Raw genomic sequence first — 20,587 nt, 5'->3', positions numbered from 1 at the left:
GCTAAGACTGGCCCCGGGCTAAGACTGGCCCCAGGCTAAGACTGGCCCCAGGCTAAGACTGGCTCCGGGCTAAGACTGGCTCCGGGCTAAGACTGGCTCCGGGCTAAGACTGGCCCAGGGCTAGATTATCCTGCATTCACGCAAGCATGTGTTAACCCTGGGCTAAGCTTTAGCCCTGGGCTGAGGTTTCACACTTGTATTCCAAAGCCTTGGGCTTACGGACAAACACACATGCTACTAGTGGTGGAAAAAGTACTCAACTGTCATACTTGAGTAAAAGTAAAGATACCTTAACAGAAAATATAAATAGTAAAGTACAGAAACTTTTGACATGTGATATCACCCCTGTACAGCAAATGCTGTGCACTGAAGAGACATCAACCTTTCTGATCCAAAGCAAAGTCATGCAACTATATTATTATCATGGATAGCTATATACAATTATAAACCGGGTGGTTCGAGCCCTGAAAGCTGGCTGACTGAAAGCCGTTGTATATCAGACCGTATACCATGGATATGACCCCAATTCTTTTTTTTACTAGTCTAATTATGTTGTTAACCAGTTCATAATAGCAACAAGGCCTCTGGGGTGTGTGGTATATGGCCAATATACCATGGCTGAGGGCTGTATCCAGGCACTCCGCGTTGCGTCTAGCATAAGAACAGCCCTTAGCCGTGGTATATTTAAGGGATAATCAATGAGGGGCTATGCGTCCTATGTAAAATAATGAACGATGTGGAAGGTGTGTTCTATGACCCGCTAGAGGAGTTCTACACCACTAGAGCATCTATCATGGAACACATCTTCCACTCCATAGCAACCAATGTTCTTGCACAGATGAAAGTACTTTGTTTTTTTGTCAGGTTTTGGCGCTCAGATAGGAGGATGAAATAGTATAAATGTACTTATTAAAATACCATACAGAACTCATCACAGGCATCAAAAGCAAATGCAAATTTTGTGAAAGTGCAGCTTTTGTGATTGGACAGAGAAAAATTCTATGCATTGTTCTGGACCCCATTTCACAATTGCTATTTTGGCACCATGTTTCTGAGGCTAGCCCTGAAAAGTCAGTGCTAACCCTGCTAGCAAGACCAGCTAGCCCTGGGATAAGGTTGGTGCTTGCCCACTTTAGAATACGCGAACAATCGCTTAGCCCAGAGCTAAAGAGGGGGCTAAGGTGCAGTGTGACATCGCCTTTGGTCTGCTTCCTTAAAGTGAATTTAAGGTAACAAAAATAGCAAGGCAAATACACAAAACTTGAATCCTTTATTAACTAATTACAACAGCAGGCTTCAATACTGATTTAGTCTTTCTAATCCATTAATAAGACTGAGTTCAAAGCATCTTTTGTGATATGTACAGCTGATCTCCAGATAAAGCAGGTCTCCTGTGTGTCATCCTCCTGTGTGTCATCCTCCTGTGTGTCATCCTCCTGTGTGTCATCTGGGTATCTTTCAAAGAAAGGCTAAATCTGCACACTAGTAGCTCCGATGCAATAATGAATTTACCAACGTTTAGACAGCAAGCTGTCTTTATCAGGGTTATCACCTGGGCCAGTCATGGAGTAAATCTCTGTGGATGAAAAGGCCTTCTGTCTGACAGACACTTAGCACAGCCCTGCCTGTGATGACACCGCCTTCCTCTCAGTCCCGTCTGACAACAGCCCGTGATCAACAGGGTTCCATTCCACCATTGTCTGGATGGAACGTCTCTCTTGTGCTCTGAGACAGAATCCCGACAACACCATCAGAACAGAGCAGAGTGTTAGTCCACAAAGCTCATGGGAAGAATGATAGAGATGGGAGACTGAAACAGTCAGAATTGAGTTACCATATAGAAACCAGATTCAGGAAATCCTGTTATGTAAACACAGCTATCAGATTCAGCAAATCAAATGCCTCTTTGAATGCAACAAGTTCAGCAAAACATACTGTAGAAAACCCAAATGTGATCTCACTTGTAGGGAGGCAAAATCAGATTACACACACACACATATACATACAGTTGAAGTTGGAAGTTTACATACACTTGGTTGGAGTATATGTAACCAAAGTACGTTCTTCTCTAGGAGACAGAACAAGTCTCCTTCTTGAGCAGTATGCCGGCTGCATGGTCCCATGGTGTTTATAGTTGCGTACTATTGTTTGTACAGATGAACGTGGTACCTTCAGGCATTTGGAAATTGCTCCCAAGTATGAACCAGACTTGTGGAGGTCCCAATTTTTTTTCTGAGGGCTTGGCTGATTTCTTTTGATTTTCCCATGATGTCAAGCGAAGAGGCATTATCTACCAAGAGAATTATCTTCGATTATAATCACAGCCGCATATATTCCCCCCCAAGCAGACACATCGATGGCCCTGAACTAACTTTATTTGAATCTATGTAAACTGGAAACCACATATCCTGAGGCTGCATTCATTGTAGCTGGGGATTTTAACAAGGCTAATCTGAAAACAAGACTCCCTAAATTCTATCATCATATCGATTGTGCTACCAGGGCTGGTAAAACCCTGGATCATTGTTACTCTAACTACCGTGAAGCATATAAGGCCCTCCCCCGCCCTCCTTTCGGGAAAGCTGACCACGACTCTATTTTGTTGCTCCCTGCCTATAGACAGAGACTAAAACAGGAAGCTCCCGCGCTCAGGTCTGTTCAACGCTGGTCCGACCAATCTGATTCCAAGCTTCAAGATTGCTTCGATCACGTGGATTGGGATATGTTCCGCATTGCGTCAAACAACAACATTGATGAATACGCTGATTCGGTGAGTGAGTTTATTAGCAAGTGCATCAGTGATGTCGTACCCACAGCAACTATTAAAACATTCCCAAACCAGAAACCGTGGATTGATGGCAGCATTCACGTGAAACTGAAAGCACAAACCACTGCTTTTAACCAGGGCAAGGTAACCAGAAACATGATTGAATACAAACAGTGTAGCTATTCCCGCCGCAAGGCAATCAAACAAGCTAAGCGGCAGTATAGAGACAAAGTAGAGTCGCAATTTAACGGCTCAGACACAAGAGGTATGTGGCCGGGTCTACAGTCAACCACGGATTACAAAAAGAAAACCAGCCCAATCGCGGACCAGGATGTCTTGCTTCCAGACAGACTAAACAACTTCTTTGCTCGCTTTGAGGACAACACAGTGTCACTGACACGGCCCGCTACCAAAACCTGCGGACTCTCCTTCACTGCAGCCGACATGAGTAAAACATTTAAATGTGTTAACCCTCGCAAGGCTGCAGGCCCAGACGGCATCCCCAACCGCGTCCTTAGAGCATGCGCAGACCAGCTGGCTGGTGTGTTTACGGACATATTCAATCAATCCGTATCCCAGTCTGCTGTTCCCACATGCTTCAAGAGGGCCACCATTGTTCCTGTTCCCAAGAAAGCTAAGGTAACTGAGCTAAACGACTACCACCCCGTAGCACTCACTTCCGTCATCATGAAGTGCTTTGAGAGACTAGTCAAGTACCATATCACCTCCACCCTACCTGACACCCTAGACCCACTCCAATTTGCTTACCGCCCCAATAGGTCCACAGACGACGCAATCACAACCACACTGCACACTGCCCTAACCCATCTGGACAAGAGGAATACCTATATGAGAATGCTGTTCATCAACTACAGCTCAGCATTTAACACCATAGTACCCTCCAAACTCGTCATCAAGTTCGAGACCCTGGGTCTCGACCCCGCCTTGTGGAACTGGGTACTGGACTTCCTAACAGGCCACCCCCAGGTGGTGAGGGTAGGTAACAACATCTCCACCCCGCTGATCCTCAACACTGGGGCCCCACAAGGGTGCGTTCTGAGCACTCTCCTGTACTCCCCTGTTCACCCACAACTGCGTGGCCATGCACGCCTCCAACTCAATCATCAGGTTTGCAGACGACACTACAAATCAAATCAAATTTTATTTGTCACATACACATGGTTAGCAGATGTTAATGCGAGTGTAGCGAAATGCTTGTTCTTCTAGTTCCGACAATGCAGTAATAACCAACAAGTAATCTAGCTAACAATTCCAAAACTACTACCTTATAGACACAAGTGTAAGGGGATAAAGAATATGTACATAAAGATATATGAGTGAGTGATGGTACAGAGCGGCATAGGCAAGATACAGTAGATGGTATTGAGTGCAGTATATACATATGAGATGAGTAGCCTACAGTGGTAGGCTTGATTACCAACAACGACGAGACGGCCTTCGGAGTGTGGTGTCAGGAAAATAACCTCACACTCAACGTCAAAAAAACAAAAGAGATGATAGTGGACTTCAGGAAACAGCAGAGGGAGCAACCCCTATCCACATTGACGGGACAGTAGTGGGGAGGGTAGTAAGTTTTAAGTTCCTCGGCGTACACATCATGGACAAACTGAATTGGTCCACCCACATAGACAGCGTGGTGAAGAAGGCGCAGCAGCCTCTTCAACCTCAGGAGGCTGAAGAAATTCGGTTTGTCACAATCGAGAGCATCCTGTCGGGCTGTATCACCGCCTGGTACGGCAACTTCTCCGCCCACAACCATAAGGTTCTCGAGAGGGTAGTGAGATCTGCACAACGCATCACCGGGGGTAAACTACCTGCCCTCCAGGACACCTACACCACCCGATGTCACAGGAAGGCCATAAAGATCATCAAGGACAACAACCACCCGAGCCACTGCCTGTTCACCCGCTATCATCCAGAAGGCGAGGTCAGTACAGGTGCATCAAAGTGGGGACAGAGAGACTGAAAAACAGCTTCTATCTCACGGCCATCAGACTGTTAAACAGCCACCACTAATATTGAGTGGCTGCTGCCAACATACTGACTCAACTCCAGCCACTTTAATAATGGAAAAATTGATGTAGAAAATGTATCACTAGCCCCTACATTACTCATCTCATATGTATATACTGTACTCTATACCATCTACTGCATCTTGCCATCTTTATGTAATACATGTATCACTAGCCCCTACATTACTCATCTCATATGTATATACTGTACTCTATACCATCTACTGCATCTTGCCTATGCCGTTCTGTACCATCACTCATTCATATATCTTTATGTACATATTCTTTATCCCTTTACACTTGTGTGTATAAGGTAGTAGTTTTGGAATTGTTAGTTAGATTACACGTTGGTTATTACTGCAATGTTGGAACTAAAAGCACAACCATTTCGCTACACTCGCATTAACATCTGCTAACCATGTGTTTGTGACAATTTTTGTTGTTGATTTGATTGATTTTGATTTGATTCGAGTTTGAAGGAAGGCCTTGAAATACATCCACAGGTACCTCCAATTGACTCAAATTAGGTCAATTAGCCTATCAGAAGCTTCTAAAGCCATGACATCATTTTCTGAAATGTTCCAAGCTGTTTAAAAGCACTGTCAACTTCGTGTATGTAAACTTTTGACCCAATGGAATTGTGACGCAGTGAATTATAAGTTAAATAATCTGTCTGTAAACAATTGTTGGAAAAATTACTTGTGTCATTGCCAAAGTAGATGTCCTAACCGACTTGCCAAAACTATAGTTTGTTAACAAGAAATTTGTGGAGTGGTTTAAAAACAACTTTTAATGACTCCAACCTAAGTTTATGTAAACCTCCGACTTCAACTGTATATATATATAGATATATAGATATAGATATAGATACATTATGTTTAAAAGAGGGAGAGGAAATAGGAAGAGGAAGGCTGTTTAACTGGAGGAGCACAAGAAGTGATCCAGAACCAATAATCAGCTGAGTGATGCTTCATACAAACACACACACAAACCGTCACAACACTCCCCACTAATAATAACTAGGCTACACTCCACGAGGCATGACTCAACTAAGGAACACACTCCAGAAATAAACCTGTAATATGCTACTAAGGCACTATAGCTACTGTTCCTCTATTCAATGATCTTAAACAAAACCATCATAAGTGTTCGGATACAAGAACTCATCTTACTTTGGGTCTGGGGGACCATCTGACAGAGGCTTCATGGACAGCTTGCAGAGCGATCTAAACACTAGGAAGGCATCCTTCTGGAGAATGTGGGAGAACTTAGCACCTGGTACTGGGCCTGTGGTCGCTCCCGACTCCTAATGCAGAAACACAAACAGATGATCAAGAGTAAATTATCATTACTTGTGATCAAAAATGTATTTTACACTTGACACAAAGGCTTTGAAATAAAATAGTTCTTATTAGCAGATCTGTTCAACCTTGATCATGTAAGACTGTAATCATAGATAATTACATCCAGTGCTCAGACTTACTTATAATAACCTGAGAAGCTGAAAAGAGAGGAGATGTTAGAGTATCTATTAATCATGTTGGAATCAACCCCGACTGGCAGACAGACACTTTGATCTGCAGTAGCACAGAGATTGAATAGCCCCTCCCCTCATGGTCTCACTTTAATTCCTCATGTTACCAATGACTTTCCAATTTCCTTTTTACAAATTGATAAACACTATAAACGCAATAAAAAAATACACAATAACAGTTTTATTCTTCTGCTAAAACAGACAGACTGACAGACACCCAGGCTAGCACAAAACTACTTTGTTGAGCGGAGTGTGTAACCAAGGTGACAGTCAGGTCAGTCCCGCTCACCTGTGTATCATTAGAGGAGACAGACAGCCTGTCATCGGGCAGCGACGGAGGGAAGCTGGCAGAGATGGGCGTGCCGGGGATTCCATTGGCGTGGACGTTCTCGCTGTCCCCCTCGTCTTCTACCATCTCTGTGATCGCTGTTGCCTTGGTGATGACCTCATTGATGACCTTAGCAGGTTCCGTGACCTCTGTGGGCATCTCGGTCTCACCAGCGGACTCCATGGCATCTAAACACATATGAGCAGGTTTCAGCCATTGCCCTTTGGAGTGGTTTAGTATGCAGGGGTCAAAATAGTACTGAGACACACAACTCTCGCTCTCTCTAGGTAGGACAAAAAAGCTAACACATAGTAACGTCTAAACTCTAGACTTCAACAAATATTCATTAGAAAATTATTAATATCAGAAAAACTCCCCCACCCCTGGGTGCATGTTTTGGTTTTTGTCCTAGAAATACACAGCTGATTCAAATAACAAACTTATCATCACGTTTTGATGATTTGAATCATCTGTGTACTGCTGGGCTCAGGACTGAGTTGGGGGAAACCCTGAGTTAACTGACCGCAGACAGAAATCTTATTTCAGATCCAGAGAGTGACTCTTACCTCCAACAACAGTGTTGACGACCTCTTGTAGGATGCTCTGGACGATCTCCTGGGGTTTCTCCTCATAGTTAGGCTCCTCCCCCTCCTCTACTGCTTCCTGATCATGCTGAGCGGCACCTTGAACACAGGACAAGTAAAACTTTAGTCAAAGTACATTCAAAAAGGACCTCAATAAACTTTAAAAATGTAAGATGAGAAACAGTAAACTGGCAGAATGAGTAACGGACGCGTTTTCTCTGAGAGAGGCATTACCCTTTGACTTCAAAGTTGACAAGATAAACAGTCGTCACTGGCATCAGCTATCACATCTTCACTGAATAAATTGAGCATGTGTGTGTGTGTGTGTGTGTTGAAAGCACTGAGTAATTTGCTAACTAAATTATTATTGAATCTTTGGCTGCATCTCCACTCACTGGGTGCCAAACTCTTCTATCCTCTCTCCCATTCAATCACTAATGAAAGGTTTTATGCTGGTTATTTACTTTAAACTACTTCATTAATGTCTAAAGAGAAAGATGTCTCATCAAATGCTTATTTAACACAGACTAAATATTCTACCAATATTGAGTACATGAAAATCTCAAGTTTGAGGCTTTGTTACTGTCTAAAGCAGCCAATATACCAGTCTAGAACAATACCCTGGATGTGTCTATGATCAATACACTTCCATCCACTATGGTACAAAGTACTGCGTGAGAATGAGAGTCCGTGTGAACTTCAACCTGACTGCCGATATGAGTATGATATGATTGTGTGTGACACACTGTGTCCTTGTCTATCTGTATGTGGTTCACCAAGTACTTCTCAGATAGAGTTGGGTGTGTCAAATCGGAGGGCCTGTTGTCCGGACCTCTGGCAGTCTCTATGGGGGTACCACTGGGTTCAATTCTCGGGCCGACTTATCTCTGTATATATCAACGATGTTGCTCTTGCTGCGGGTGATTCCCTGATCCACCTCTACGCAGACAACACCATTCTGTACACATCTGGCCCTTCTTTGGACACTGTGTTAACAAAACTCGAAACGAGCTTCAATGCCATACAGCACTCCTTCCATGGCCTCCAACTGCTCTTAAACGCTAGTAAAACTAAATGCATGCTTTTCGACCGATTGCTGCCCGTCATCCCCAAAGCCAACACCTTATTTGGCCGTCTTTCCTTACAGTTCTCTTCTGCCAATGACTGGAACGAATTGCAAAAATCACTGAAGTTGGAGACTTATATCTCCCTCACTAAATTTAAGCATCAGCTATCTGAGCAGCTTACCAATCACTGCAGCTGTACACAGCCCATCTGTAAATAGCCCACCCAATCTACCTAACTCATCCCCATATTGTCTTTATTTACTTTGCTCTTTTGCACACCATTATTTCTACTTGCACATCATCATCTGCACATCTATCACTCCAGTGTTAATTTGCTAAATTGTAATTACTCGCTACTATGGTCTATTTATTTCCTTACCTCACGCCATTTGCACACACTATATACTCACGCCATTTGCACACACTATTCTATTGTGTTATTGACTGTACGTTTGTTTATTCCATGTGTAACTCTGTGTTGTTGTTTGTGTCGTACTGCTTTGCTTTATCTTGGCCAGGTCGCAGTTGTAAATGAGAACTTGTTCTCAACTGGCCTACCTGGTTTAACAAAGGTGAAATAAAATAAATAAATAAAAAATGTCTGCTCTAAGATGAAGCTCACTCTGTGATGCTGCTCTGGCCTGGCAGGTTGAGGGGAGTAACGGATTACATGTAATCATTTACAAGTTGTAATTGTAATCGTTACATAACCAGCTAAAATACTGTATTCAGATTACAGATACTTTTGAAAAACTAGATGATTACTTCGAGGATTACTTTTAAAAAGGATGTTGGCAAAAAAAAAATGTTTGGCACTTCTCTATTTACTGAATGACATTCAAATCAGCATTGAAAAAAGGCAGAAGTTTAAGTTTGTTCCACCTGAGCGAGTCCGAACACAAGTCAGAGACCACTATGATGATACACCAAATGTGTTTGTTGGATCGAGGAAAAAGAGCAAGAATTTCTTGATGTCTATAGTACTCTCTCTGGTATGCAATCTGGTTTCCACTCAGGTTATGGATGTGTCACTGCAACCTTAAAGGTCCTCAATGATGTCACCATTGCCCTTGATTCTAAGCAATGTTGTGCTGCTATTTTTATTGACTTGGCCAAAGCTTTTGATACGGTAGACCATTCCATTCTTGTGGGCCGGCTAAGAAGTATTGGTGTCTCTGAGGGGTCTTTGGCCTGGTTTGCTAACAACCTCTCTCAAATAGTGCAGTGTATAAAGTCAGAAAATCTGCTGTCTCAGCCACTGCCTGTCACCAAGGGAGCACCCCAAGGCTCAATCCTAGGCCCCACGCTCTTCTTAATTTACATTAACAACGTACATCAACAACATAGCAGTAGGAAGCTCTCTCATCCATTTATATGCAGATGACACAGTCTTATACTCAGCTTGCCCCTCCCTGGAATTTGTGTTAAATGCTCTACAACAAAGCTTTCTTAGTGTCCAACAAGCTTTCTCTACCCTTAATCTTGTTCTGAACACCTCCAAAACAAAGGTCATGTGGTTTGGTAAGAAGAACGCCCCTCTTCCCACAGGTTTAATTACTACTTCTGAGAGTTTATAGCTTTTGGATGTCACCTCTTACAAGTACTTGGGAGTATGGCTAGATTGTACACTGTCCATCTCTTAGCACATATCAAAGCTGCAGGCTAAAGTTAAATCTAGACTTGGTTTCCTCTATCATAAATCGCTCCTCTTTCACCCCAGCTGAACTGACCCTGATTCAGATGACCATCATACCCATGCAATATTATGGAGACATAATTTATAGATCAGCAGGCAAGGGTGCTCTCGAGCAGCTAGATGTTCTTTACCATTCGGTCATCAGATTTGCCACCAATGCTCCTTACAGGACACATCACTGCACTCTATACTCCTCTGTAAACTGGTCATCTCTGTATAACCGTCGCAAGACCCACGGGTTGATGCTTATTTATAAAACCATCTTAGGCCTCACTTCCCCTATCTGAGATATCTACTGCAGCCCTCATCATCCACATACAACACCCGTTCTGCCAGTCACATTCTGTTAAAGGTCCCTAAAGCACACACATCCCTGGGTCACTCGTCTTTTCAGCTCGCTGCAGTTAACGACTGAAACGAGCTGCAACAAACACTCAAACTGGACAGTCTAATATCAATCTCTTCATTCAAAGACTCAATCATGGACACTCTTACTGACAGTTGTGGCTGCTTTGTGTGATGTATTGTTGTCTCTACCTTCTTGCCCTTTGTGCTGTTGTCTGTGCCCAATAATGTTTATATCATGTTTTGTGCTGCTACCATGATGTCTTTCTACCATGTTGTTGTCATGTTGTGATGCTACCATGCTGTGTTGTCATGTGTTGCTGCCTTGTTATGTTGTTGTGTTAGGTCTCTCTTTATGTAGTGTTGTATTGTCTCTTGTCGTGATGTGTTTTGTCCTATATTTATATGTTATTGATATATTATATATATATTTTTTTTTAACATTTGGCCTTTTTGTAGGCCGTCATTGTAAATAATAATTTGTTCTTAACTGACTTGCCTAGTTAAATAAAGGTTAAATAATAAATAAATAAATAAATACATTTAGCTATTTGTGCTATACGGATTGTGCTTGTTGTGGATGGCAGTTCACAAATCTAAATGTGTATTTAAACCCAATAATGGTTGAATTCAAGAAGTTTAAGCTGCCTATCAATCATTGTTTTTGAAACCTGTGGACAGCCGGTGAAAAATGTGCTCTTGCAACAACTGCATAGTGCAGATCCCAGCCTATGGAATAATGCTTATTAAAATATACATCCATAGACCTAATGGACACATGCTCAAACTCACACACTTTTGATAGACTTAAAGGGGCAATCTGTAGTTGCTGCATCCATTTGATCAATTCTATATATTAATGTAAAGATATCATTTAAGCATATTATTATATGTAGTGGAAAGCGATGGGTTAGAAGAAGCCTATACAACCAACCCATAAAGTAAAATGTAACATCTATATATGGCCAGCTATGTAAACTTTAACATTGATTTATCCTGCAATAGATGTTGTTCAATTGGTAACATACTTTCAGATAACTTTCCCCTCAAGAGGTATTAGAAGAAGGAATTTTTTTTACTGAATATAACCAGATTACGTTCCTGAGTTTTGGTCATCCAAAAATTAATTAACCGATTACAATTTTGGACAGGTAACTAGTAACTGTAATGGATTACAATTAGAAAGTAACCTACCCAACCCTGTGGGCTGGTCTGCCTCTGCCTGGTGGTTCTCTGCTGTGCTGAACTCAGAGCCATTCTCTGGGTTCGTGCTCTGATAAACCGCCCCCGGTTCCCCCTGCAATGCCTGCTCCTCCTCTGTGGCCCCCTGGCTCTCCTCCATGGCCCCCTGGCCCTCTTGGGGATCCCCTGCCCCAGCCGTGCTGCCCTTAGGGGCCGGGGCAGGTGTAGATGTGGACGGAGTGGAGGGGGTGGAGGTGGGCGTGGGTGTAGAGGGGGTGGTGGGGCCGTTGGCCTCCCGAGGAAGGCCCTTGGCTGTGGGATAGGTGTGCTGCTGGAGCTGGGGCGAGTCTTGTTCCTGTTCCTGTTGCTGGGTGACTGGGGAGTGCTGCCGGTGCTTCTCCCTCTCCATCTGCTTGGCCTCCTGGAGCTAGGGAGGGGAAGGGGATGGGACACAGACACACATCCAAAGACCAAGACAGTGTATAACCCAGCGTAGCCACATACAACCAAACACACACAGACAAAGCCAAATTCACACACACACAGTCGCACACACAGAGAAACGTGTTAGCATAATGTACACAAACTCATTAAATCAAATACAAGCCTGAACAAGTGCTCAAATGTTCCCTAAGGTTTTTCCGACCCCAAAGCCATTGTCAGATCAGGAAGCAACAAATGACAGCTTCGGAATCACAGTTTTCCAGGCGGAGACAGCAGTACACTGAGATTCTGCAAGGCTATTTTAACATCAGGAATGTCTAAAATGTGTTTATGAATGAGCAGTCATACGGTAGGACATGCTGTCAAAACAAGTATGAGCCAAAGCATCCCTTCATGCTTATATAAACTGGGCCATTTCAGTGCAGAGAAGGAGGCAAAGTATTTTTGGTCTAAAATGCATTCATACTGCATGTTCTCCTGGTTGATGTATCACTGATGTTGATGGGTGTGTACGCTAATTTCAACCTATAAATATACACATCATAAACATTTCTGTTATAGTATACAGTGGCACGAGAATACACAATTCTAAGAAAATAATGTATTTCACTGAAAAATCTTAATTCTTTCAGCCAAGCTATCAATCAGGCTGCATGTGTAGTAGGGGTGCTGCATGTGTAGTAGGGGTGCTGCATGTGTAGTAGGGGTGCTGCATGTGTAGTAGGGGTACTGCATGTGTAGTAGGGGTACTGCATGTGTAGTAGGGGTACTGCATGTGTAGTAGGGGTACTGCATGTGTAGTAGGGGTACTGCATGTGTAGTAGATGTGCTGCATGCGTAGTAGGTGTGCAGCATGTGTAGTAGGTGTACAGCATGTGTAGTAGGTGTGGAGCCGGTGTAGTAGGTGTGCAGCCTGTGTAGTAGGTGTGCAGCCTGTGTAGTAGGGGTACTGCATGTGTAGTAGGGGTACTGCATGTGTAGTAGGGGTGCTTCATGTGCAGGAGGTGTGCAGCATGTATAGTAGGGGTACTGCATGTGTAGTAGGGGTGCTGCATGTGTAGTAGGGGTACTGCATGTGTAGTAGGGGTACTGCATGTGTAGTAGGGGTGCTTCATGTGTAGTAGGGGTACTGCATGTGTACTAGGTGTGCTGCATGCATAGTAGGGGTACTGCATGTGTAGTAGGGGTGCTGCATGTGTAGTAGGGGTACTGCATGTGTAGTAGGGGTACTGCATGTGTAGTAGGGGTACTGCATGTGTAGTAGGGGTACTGCATGTGTAGTAGGGGTACTGCATGTGTAGTAGGGGTACTGCATGTGTAGTAGGGGTACTGCATGTGTACTAGGTGTGCTGCATGTGTAGTAGGGGTACTGCATGTGTAGTAGGGGTACTGCATGTGTAGTAGGGGTACTGCATGTGTAGTAGGGGTACTGCGTGTGTAGTAGGGGTACTGCGTGTGTAGTAGGGGTACTGCATGTGTACTAGGGGTGCTGCATGTGTAGTAGGGGTGCTGCATGTGTAGTAGGGGTGCTGCATGTGTAGTAGGGGTACTGCATGTGTAGTAGGGGTACTGCATGTGTAGTAGGGGTACTGCATGTGTAGTAGGGGTACTGCATGTGTAGTAGGGGTACTGCATGTGTAGTAGGGGTACTGCATGTGTAGTAGGGGTACTGCATGTGTAGTAGGGGTACTGCATGTGTAGTAGGGGTGCTTCATGTGTAGTAGGGGTACTGCATGTGTAGTAGGGGTGCTGCATGTGTAGTAGGAGTGCTTCATGTGTAGTAGGGGTACTGCATGTGTAGTAGGGGTACTGCATGTGTAGTAGGGGTACTGCATGTGTAGTAGGGGTACTGCATGTGTAGTAGGGGTACTGCATGTGTAGTAGGGGTACTGCATGTGTAGTAGGGGTGCTGCATGTGTAGTAGGGGTGCTTCATGTGTAGTAGGGGTACTGCATGTGTAGTAGGGGTACTGCATGTGTAGTAGGGGTACTGCATGTGTAGTAGGGGTGCTGCATGTGTAGTAGGGGTGCTTCATGTGTAGTAGGGGTACTGCATGTGTAGTAGGGGTACTGCATGTGTAGTAGGTGTGATGCACAAATCATGTTAAAATAACTGAAAAACTAAGCCACCTGATGATGAACACATGATTCAGAGGAAAGACACCGGTTAGGAATGGAAAGCAAATACCCATATGAATGATACACCTTCTCTAACACCAGGCTATAGACATTTCCCCTATTCCTATCCAGCCAACATGGGACATTTTTAGGTTATTAACGTAAGAGAATTTGCTCTCAACCACTTTCCTGGCTAAAGAAAGGTTAAATAAAGAAAGGGAATTAGTAGAGGTTGTGCTGGCATTGACAAACCCAGCCAGCTGTTTTTAGTATGCAGCTCACAGACCAACTCCAGGTGGGGGAGAGACTCCTCATATCAGACATGGCAGAGTCATGTAGCACCATTATCTCTGTGGCAGCTAGACGCTAGACACACACACACACACACACACACACACACATACACACACACACACACACACACACACGCACAGAGAGAGAAATGGAGGTGCCTCTCCATTTGTTTACCTGAAAGGCTGCTCTCAAACTGTCTTGCTCTAAAAGCCATTGTGTCAACACTACTGCTCTCTCTACTATAATGATGACATTACATTTACCATTCAATTCTATCAACTCTCAAATTCAATGATACGGCGCTCTATTTAAAAGGGATGAATGAAACTATCAACATCGAATTACTAGGATGGTAAAAACCCTAGACAAACGCAGTGAGATGCAGAACCAGGGGAGAGGTAGAGCACATGAAGCTGATTACAGAAATGTCACCTCAGATTCTGCCAGCTATATTAACCCACTGAGCCCTGCAATGAAAACACCACACAATACGCTCCATATCACTTCTGAGGATGGGACGTGTGTGTCTCTATTTCTTAATCAAGAGGGTTAAGCCCAAACACACACAATGCAAACAGAAAAACAGTTGAAAGGCTCTGTCGCCTGGTATGAGCACACACACACACACACAACTACACAGGCGAGTGAATACAAACTAAAATGGAAATCGGTGCTGAAGAAAAGATAATGATTTGCAGGCAACAGAACTGAAGCCACAGCAAGCACAGCGCAACCACAATGCACATCTGCCCCATAGCTGGAACAGAGGAGGAGAAAGAGATAGATAGATGGATGGATAGATGGACGGAAGGAGCCGAATGAGCACAGTTCAGAGTTCAGATCATGCAGGTCAAGGCAGTCCTGTTGGCTTTACCTGGCGGTCACGTTTTCTGGAAGCCAGAGACCAAGATATCTTGTGATTTGTAAGCTATGTGTCCGTAGGGGGGAGAAGTGTCAATCGGAAAATAAAAAGACGATATTAGAGCAAAGCTTCACACCTTACTTGAACCTCTGGTCAGAAAGTGGATGTTATACTGTCATCAGCATGATGGAAGTTAGAAAAAGTCAGTCAGGTTATATCAACTTAGATTGGTTATGTAGCTGTCAAGCTAGCCATGTTTAGCCTAGCTGTAGCCTAACACATAAACCCTTACGCCACCTTATTCATCTTCTATGTCATGATTATGACCGCGTAACCCATGCTTTAGGACGGAATTATTTCTATATTTTTCTCTCTGCATTGTTGGGAAGGGCCCGTAAGTAAGCATTTCACTGTTAGTGTTTACCAAGCATGTGACAAAACATATTTTGATTTGAAGTGCTCAAATAAAGAGTTACCCTCTCTTTCCCTCTGTGTGTGTCTGTCTCTTCCCTTTTCCCTCAGTACAGTATCTCTATCAGTCTGTAGCCCTGTTTCAATATCCACACTAACACACCACTTCAAATGAAGCCATCTATTTGACGTCATGCATTCTAAGTGGCATTCTAAGTGCTTTTGTTAGTGTGGACACTGGGACCTTAGCATGCGTCTCAGACCGGGACTTACTGCCTGGTTCTCCATGCGGGCGAAGATGACGTTGAGCATCTGAGTGAGTGTGGCCTTGGCTGTGGTCTGGTTGATGAGGTTCTTGCTGGCTAGGTAGATGTTGTAGCAGGTCCTGACCGCCTGCAGCACCGTGCCCTCGTGAATCTCTATGTGCTGGGAGGTCACCGCCGTCAACAGGGCCTGGTGGGGGGTGGGGGGCGGGAGAGAGGGAAAGAGGGAGAGAAGGGGAGAGGGAGAAAGATTCATTCATTCATAGTTTATCAAGGTCTTTCATGGTTACTCATAGCATAAATGATTTGTGTGAAAGGCACGATGAATAGATTACAAACAGAGCTACAGTCCTCTGCATCTCACATCTCTGACCCCCCTCCTCCCAGCAGGAACAACACAAACACAGCTATACTGGGCCGAGCTAGGCTGAGCTGAGCCAAGCTGCGCTGAGCTGAGCCAAACTGAGCTGACAGCAGATTAAGGATAGAGGCTGAGATTTGGGCTGGTGTTTCACAGCAAGGAGTACTGTACTAGGAAAGAACACTGCTCCTGCAAGACATCAGGCCCTCTGACTCACAGCACTTACTGTCAGTCATCACTTCTTAGCAGTCTTAATATGACCCTTCTCACAGCAGGAAAGTCATCTTGCAGCAACAGGAAATGTGAATTATTATGTAGACTAAAATTAATGGACATTCGATACATTTTCTGCCAAGGCAAATCAATTCTGAAACTTTAAATTGGAAATTACAAACTTTAGAATACTTGTTAAACCTTGAATACACTACAATTTTCATTTCCTGCTATGCAGGAAATTCTCTGTGACAACATAGTGATCAAATTAAGATAGTAGATCTGTATACCTCCCTCATCCACTGCTTAGTGCACTTCCCTTAACCACTACCCTTCTGTCTACAGGTGAACGTACCACACAAACAGACTCACTATACAGATATAACACTAATCGTGATTCCAAATAATCCCCATGCGGGAAAGCCCAGAAACCAACAATAGCTGGACACAGTATCCAAAACACACCCAGTTCCCAGCAGAGAGACCATAGAACTGCAGTAGCCGACCTTAATGATCTGTAGCTGCACCCCCTCATCTGTCTGTGGTCCCTGGAAGCAGCCGCAGATGGTCTCGATGATCCTGTCGATGAGCTTCTTGCCCGGGGCCGCGCTGTCTGGACCGCTGCCTGTCAGGTGGCCGTACGCTATCAGCTTCTACAAGACACACCCAAAACACACAGAGGAAGACAGTCAGAAAAACACAAACTCCTGAATCCTATTCAGAAACACCCCATATACACATGAACTGTACTATGTATGAACGAAGCAATAAAGACATATCATTAATGGAGGAGAACCGCCAATGAATAGAATCCTGTAGCATAGACAAACAGGGGTCACGTCCTGACCTCCTCTGCCACTGACCTGTAAACAGTCTAGTGATGTGATGACGATGCGGGGACATTTGGACTGACATGCCAACTCAAACGGCAGGAAGTACTTGTCGGCCTCGACGAAGCTGGTCTTTGATTTGATTGGCGGAAGAGTGCTAGAATCTGATTTGCTGTCTGGAGGAGGACTGGAGAGAAGAGACCAAGGGAAAAGCAAACCAACATCATACAACCTAGTCTGTCCTCTACTCAAAGCATGATAAAAATATAACCTAGATTTAAACCAACATTTATTCTAGCATGCACAGACTACTAACAGTGTGCTGTTTACGTATTTATACATGTGCTGTATGCAGCTCAATTTAATACACTGTAAGCAGCTAACTTTTACAAAGAAACACAACTGCAAAGTATGAGAGATCCATGGTGTCATACACTTGATAATAATGCTCTCAGCTCCGACTCTGTTGACTGTCTTTATGCTGTCAAAAGCCTTTGTGGACAAAATTGCATCCTTGTGACTGTGAATAAAACCAAGGAAAAAGCCATATTTGTAAGTGTTGTCTGTCTTTATGGATCCCAGATCTAAACCAGGGGTCCTTGGCTGTGGGCTAAAATATTACACATCTAAACCAGGGGTCCTTGGCTGTGGGCTAAAATATTACACATCTAAACCAGGGGTCCTTGACTGTGGGCTAAAATATTACACATCTAAACCAGGGGTCCTTGACTGTGGTCTAAAATATTACACATCTAAACCAGGGGTCCTTGGCTGTGGGCTAAAATATTACACATCTAAACCAGGGGTCCTTGGCTGTGGGCTAAAATATTATACCTCTAAACCAGGGGTCCTTGGCTGTGGGCTAAAATATTACACATCTAAACCAGGGGTCCTTGACTGTGGGCTAAAATATTACACATCTAAACCAGGGGTCCTTGACTGTGGTCTAAAATATTACACATCTAAACCAGGGGTCCTTGGCTGTGGGCTAAAATATTACACATCTAAACCAGGGGTCCTTGGCTGTGGGCTAAAATATTATACCTCTAAACCAGGGGTCCTTGGCTGTGGGCTAAAATATTATACCTCTAAACCAGGGGTCCTTGGCTGTGGGCTAAAATATTACACATCTAAACCAGGGGTCCTTGGCTGTGGGCTAAAATATTATACCTCTAAACCAGGGGTCCTTGGCTGTGGGCTAAAATATTATACCTCTAAACCAGGGGTCCTTGGCTGTGGGCTAAAATATTATACATCTAAACCAGGGGTCCTTGACTGTGGGCTAAAATATTACACCTCTAAACCAGGGGTCCTTGGCTGTGGGCTAAAATATTATACCTCTAAACCAGGGGTCCTTGGCTGTGGGCTAAAATATTATACATCTAAACCAGGGGTCCTTGACTGTGGGCTAAAATATTATACCTCTAAACCAGGGGTCCTTGGCTGTGGGCTAAAATATGATACCTCTAAACCAGGGGTCCTTGGCTGTGGGCTAAAATATTATACATCTAAACCAGGGGTCCTTGGCTGTGGGCTAAAATATTATACCTCTAAACCAGGGGTCCTTGGCTGTGGGCTAAAATATTATACCTCTAAACCAGGGGTCCTTGACTGTGGGCTAAAATATTACACATCTAAACCAGGGGTCCTTGGCTGTGGGCTAAAATATTACACATCTAAACCAGGGGTCCTTGGCTGATTATTTATTTTTTAAACTAGGCAAGTCAGTTAAGAACATATTATTATTTTACTATGATGGCCTACCCCGGCCAAACCCTCTCCTAACCCGGATGCCGCTTGGCCAATTGTCCGCCGCCCTATGGGACTCCCGATCACGGCCAGTTGTGATACAGCCCGGGAACGAACCAGGGTCTGTTGTGACGCCTCTAGCATTGAGATGCAGTGCCTTAGACCCCTGCGTCATTCGGGAGGCTGAGGGCTAAAATATTATAGATCTAAACCAGGTGTCCTTGGCTGTGGGCTAAAATATTATTCAGCAGAACAACCACACCCAGACTGCACTGAGCTCTGATCCTAGGATGGAGGACATGAGAGAAGAAGAGAGAGGGGGAGAAGGAGAAGGGAAGGGTTGTGTTTGTCTTGGCAGAGAGAAAGGGATGACTTCAGCTTCTTTAGAGGGATAACCTCACAGAGTGCAGTGGTACACGAGAGAGAGAGCAGGAGAGAAAGAGTGCGGGAGAGAACTAGAAAGTGAGAGCGAGAGAAAGAGGTGGATAAGGAAGAGAAGAATACAGAATTCTGAAAGATGATATGATAAGCATGATTGAGCATTTCAAATATAACAACCAATAAAGCCTCCAGACGTTGTTTTGAATGGTAATGTCCATTCTACTTATGCTAATTCTACGCATGGGTCTGAGTCATGAGTCCTTGAGATCCTCCCTGTTCAGCATGCGTTCTCCCCTCTAATAAGCAACATACAGGATTTACTTGATCATGTTCATAATTTACATAAATGTAGGTTTAGCCAGACGAGAGAAAGGTAACAATATATTTAGCTACCGTTGCTTTTGGGCTTAAAATTTTTGACAATTTTTTGCGTACAAAAGATCCTTGAGGATTAGTGATGTTAGGAGTGTTTCTTATTACTTTTCTGAAACCTGGAGGCCTGGTCACCTTAGTGAAAGGTTAGGTGTCTGTATATGGACTCCCTACATCCCTCCTCCTCCCCCACCAAAAATGAGCCCATTTGGGCAAGTCATCTGTGGGAGGAAGCTTAGATACAGTGTCTGTACGATCCAGTGAATCGGCCCTCCCACCTAGCCCACCTCCCTCTTCCCACCCCCTCAGCCCACCTCTCCCTACGCACCCCCTCAGCCTAGCTCCTCTAGCCACCCCCTCTCCCTACCCACCCCCTCAGCCTAGCTCCTCTATCCACCCCCTCAGCCTAGCTCCTCTATCCACCCCCTCAGCCTAGATCCTCTAGCCACCCCTCAGCCCACCTCTCCCTACGCACCCCCTCAGCCTAGCTCCTCTAGCCACCCCCTCTCCCTACCCACCCCCTCAGCCTAGCTCCTCTATCCACCCCCTCAGCCTAGCTCCTCTATCCACCCCCTCAGCCCACCTCTCCCTACCCACCCCCTCAGCCTAGCTCTTCTATCCACCCCCTCAGCCCACCTCTCCCTACCCACCCCCTCAGCCTAGCTCCCCTAGCCACCCCCTCAGCCCACCTCTCCCTACCCACCCCCTCAGCCTAGCTCCCCTAGCCACCCCCTCAGCCCACCTCTCCCTACCC

General features: G+C 44.5%; 1 protein-coding gene across 3 annotated transcripts in view; it reads right to left on the bottom strand.

Annotated features, from left to right (window-relative positions):
- Positions 1-20,587, bottom strand: part of LOC109900149 (brefeldin A-inhibited guanine nucleotide-exchange protein 1) — a 98,375-nt gene that overhangs the window by 38,167 nt on the left and 39,621 nt on the right. For 2 of the 3 annotated variants that reach the window (XM_031836304.1, XM_031836305.1), the window contains exons 3-10: positions 17,365-17,518; positions 17,008-17,154; positions 15,938-16,117; positions 15,266-15,319; positions 11,549-11,963; positions 7,229-7,345; positions 6,624-6,850; positions 5,973-6,106 (exon numbers count right to left, since the gene is read on the bottom strand). In XM_031836304.1, coding sequence (XP_031692164.1) covers positions 5,973-6,106; positions 6,624-6,850; positions 7,229-7,345; positions 11,549-11,963; positions 15,266-15,319; positions 15,938-16,117; positions 17,008-17,154; positions 17,365-17,518 — 1,428 coding nt within the window. The remainder of the gene's footprint in view (positions 1-5,972; positions 6,107-6,623; positions 6,851-7,228; positions 7,346-11,548; positions 11,964-15,265; positions 15,320-15,937; positions 16,118-17,007; positions 17,155-17,364; positions 17,519-20,587) is intronic. The other variant, XM_031836306.1, reaches the window with a different exon arrangement.

This window comes from Oncorhynchus kisutch, linkage group LG11 (genome assembly GCF_002021735.2).
Source record: "Oncorhynchus kisutch isolate 150728-3 linkage group LG11, Okis_V2, whole genome shotgun sequence".
NCBI lineage: Eukaryota > Metazoa > Chordata > Actinopteri > Salmoniformes > Salmonidae > Oncorhynchus > Oncorhynchus kisutch.
This window is presented reverse-complemented; position numbering and strand designations above follow the sequence as displayed.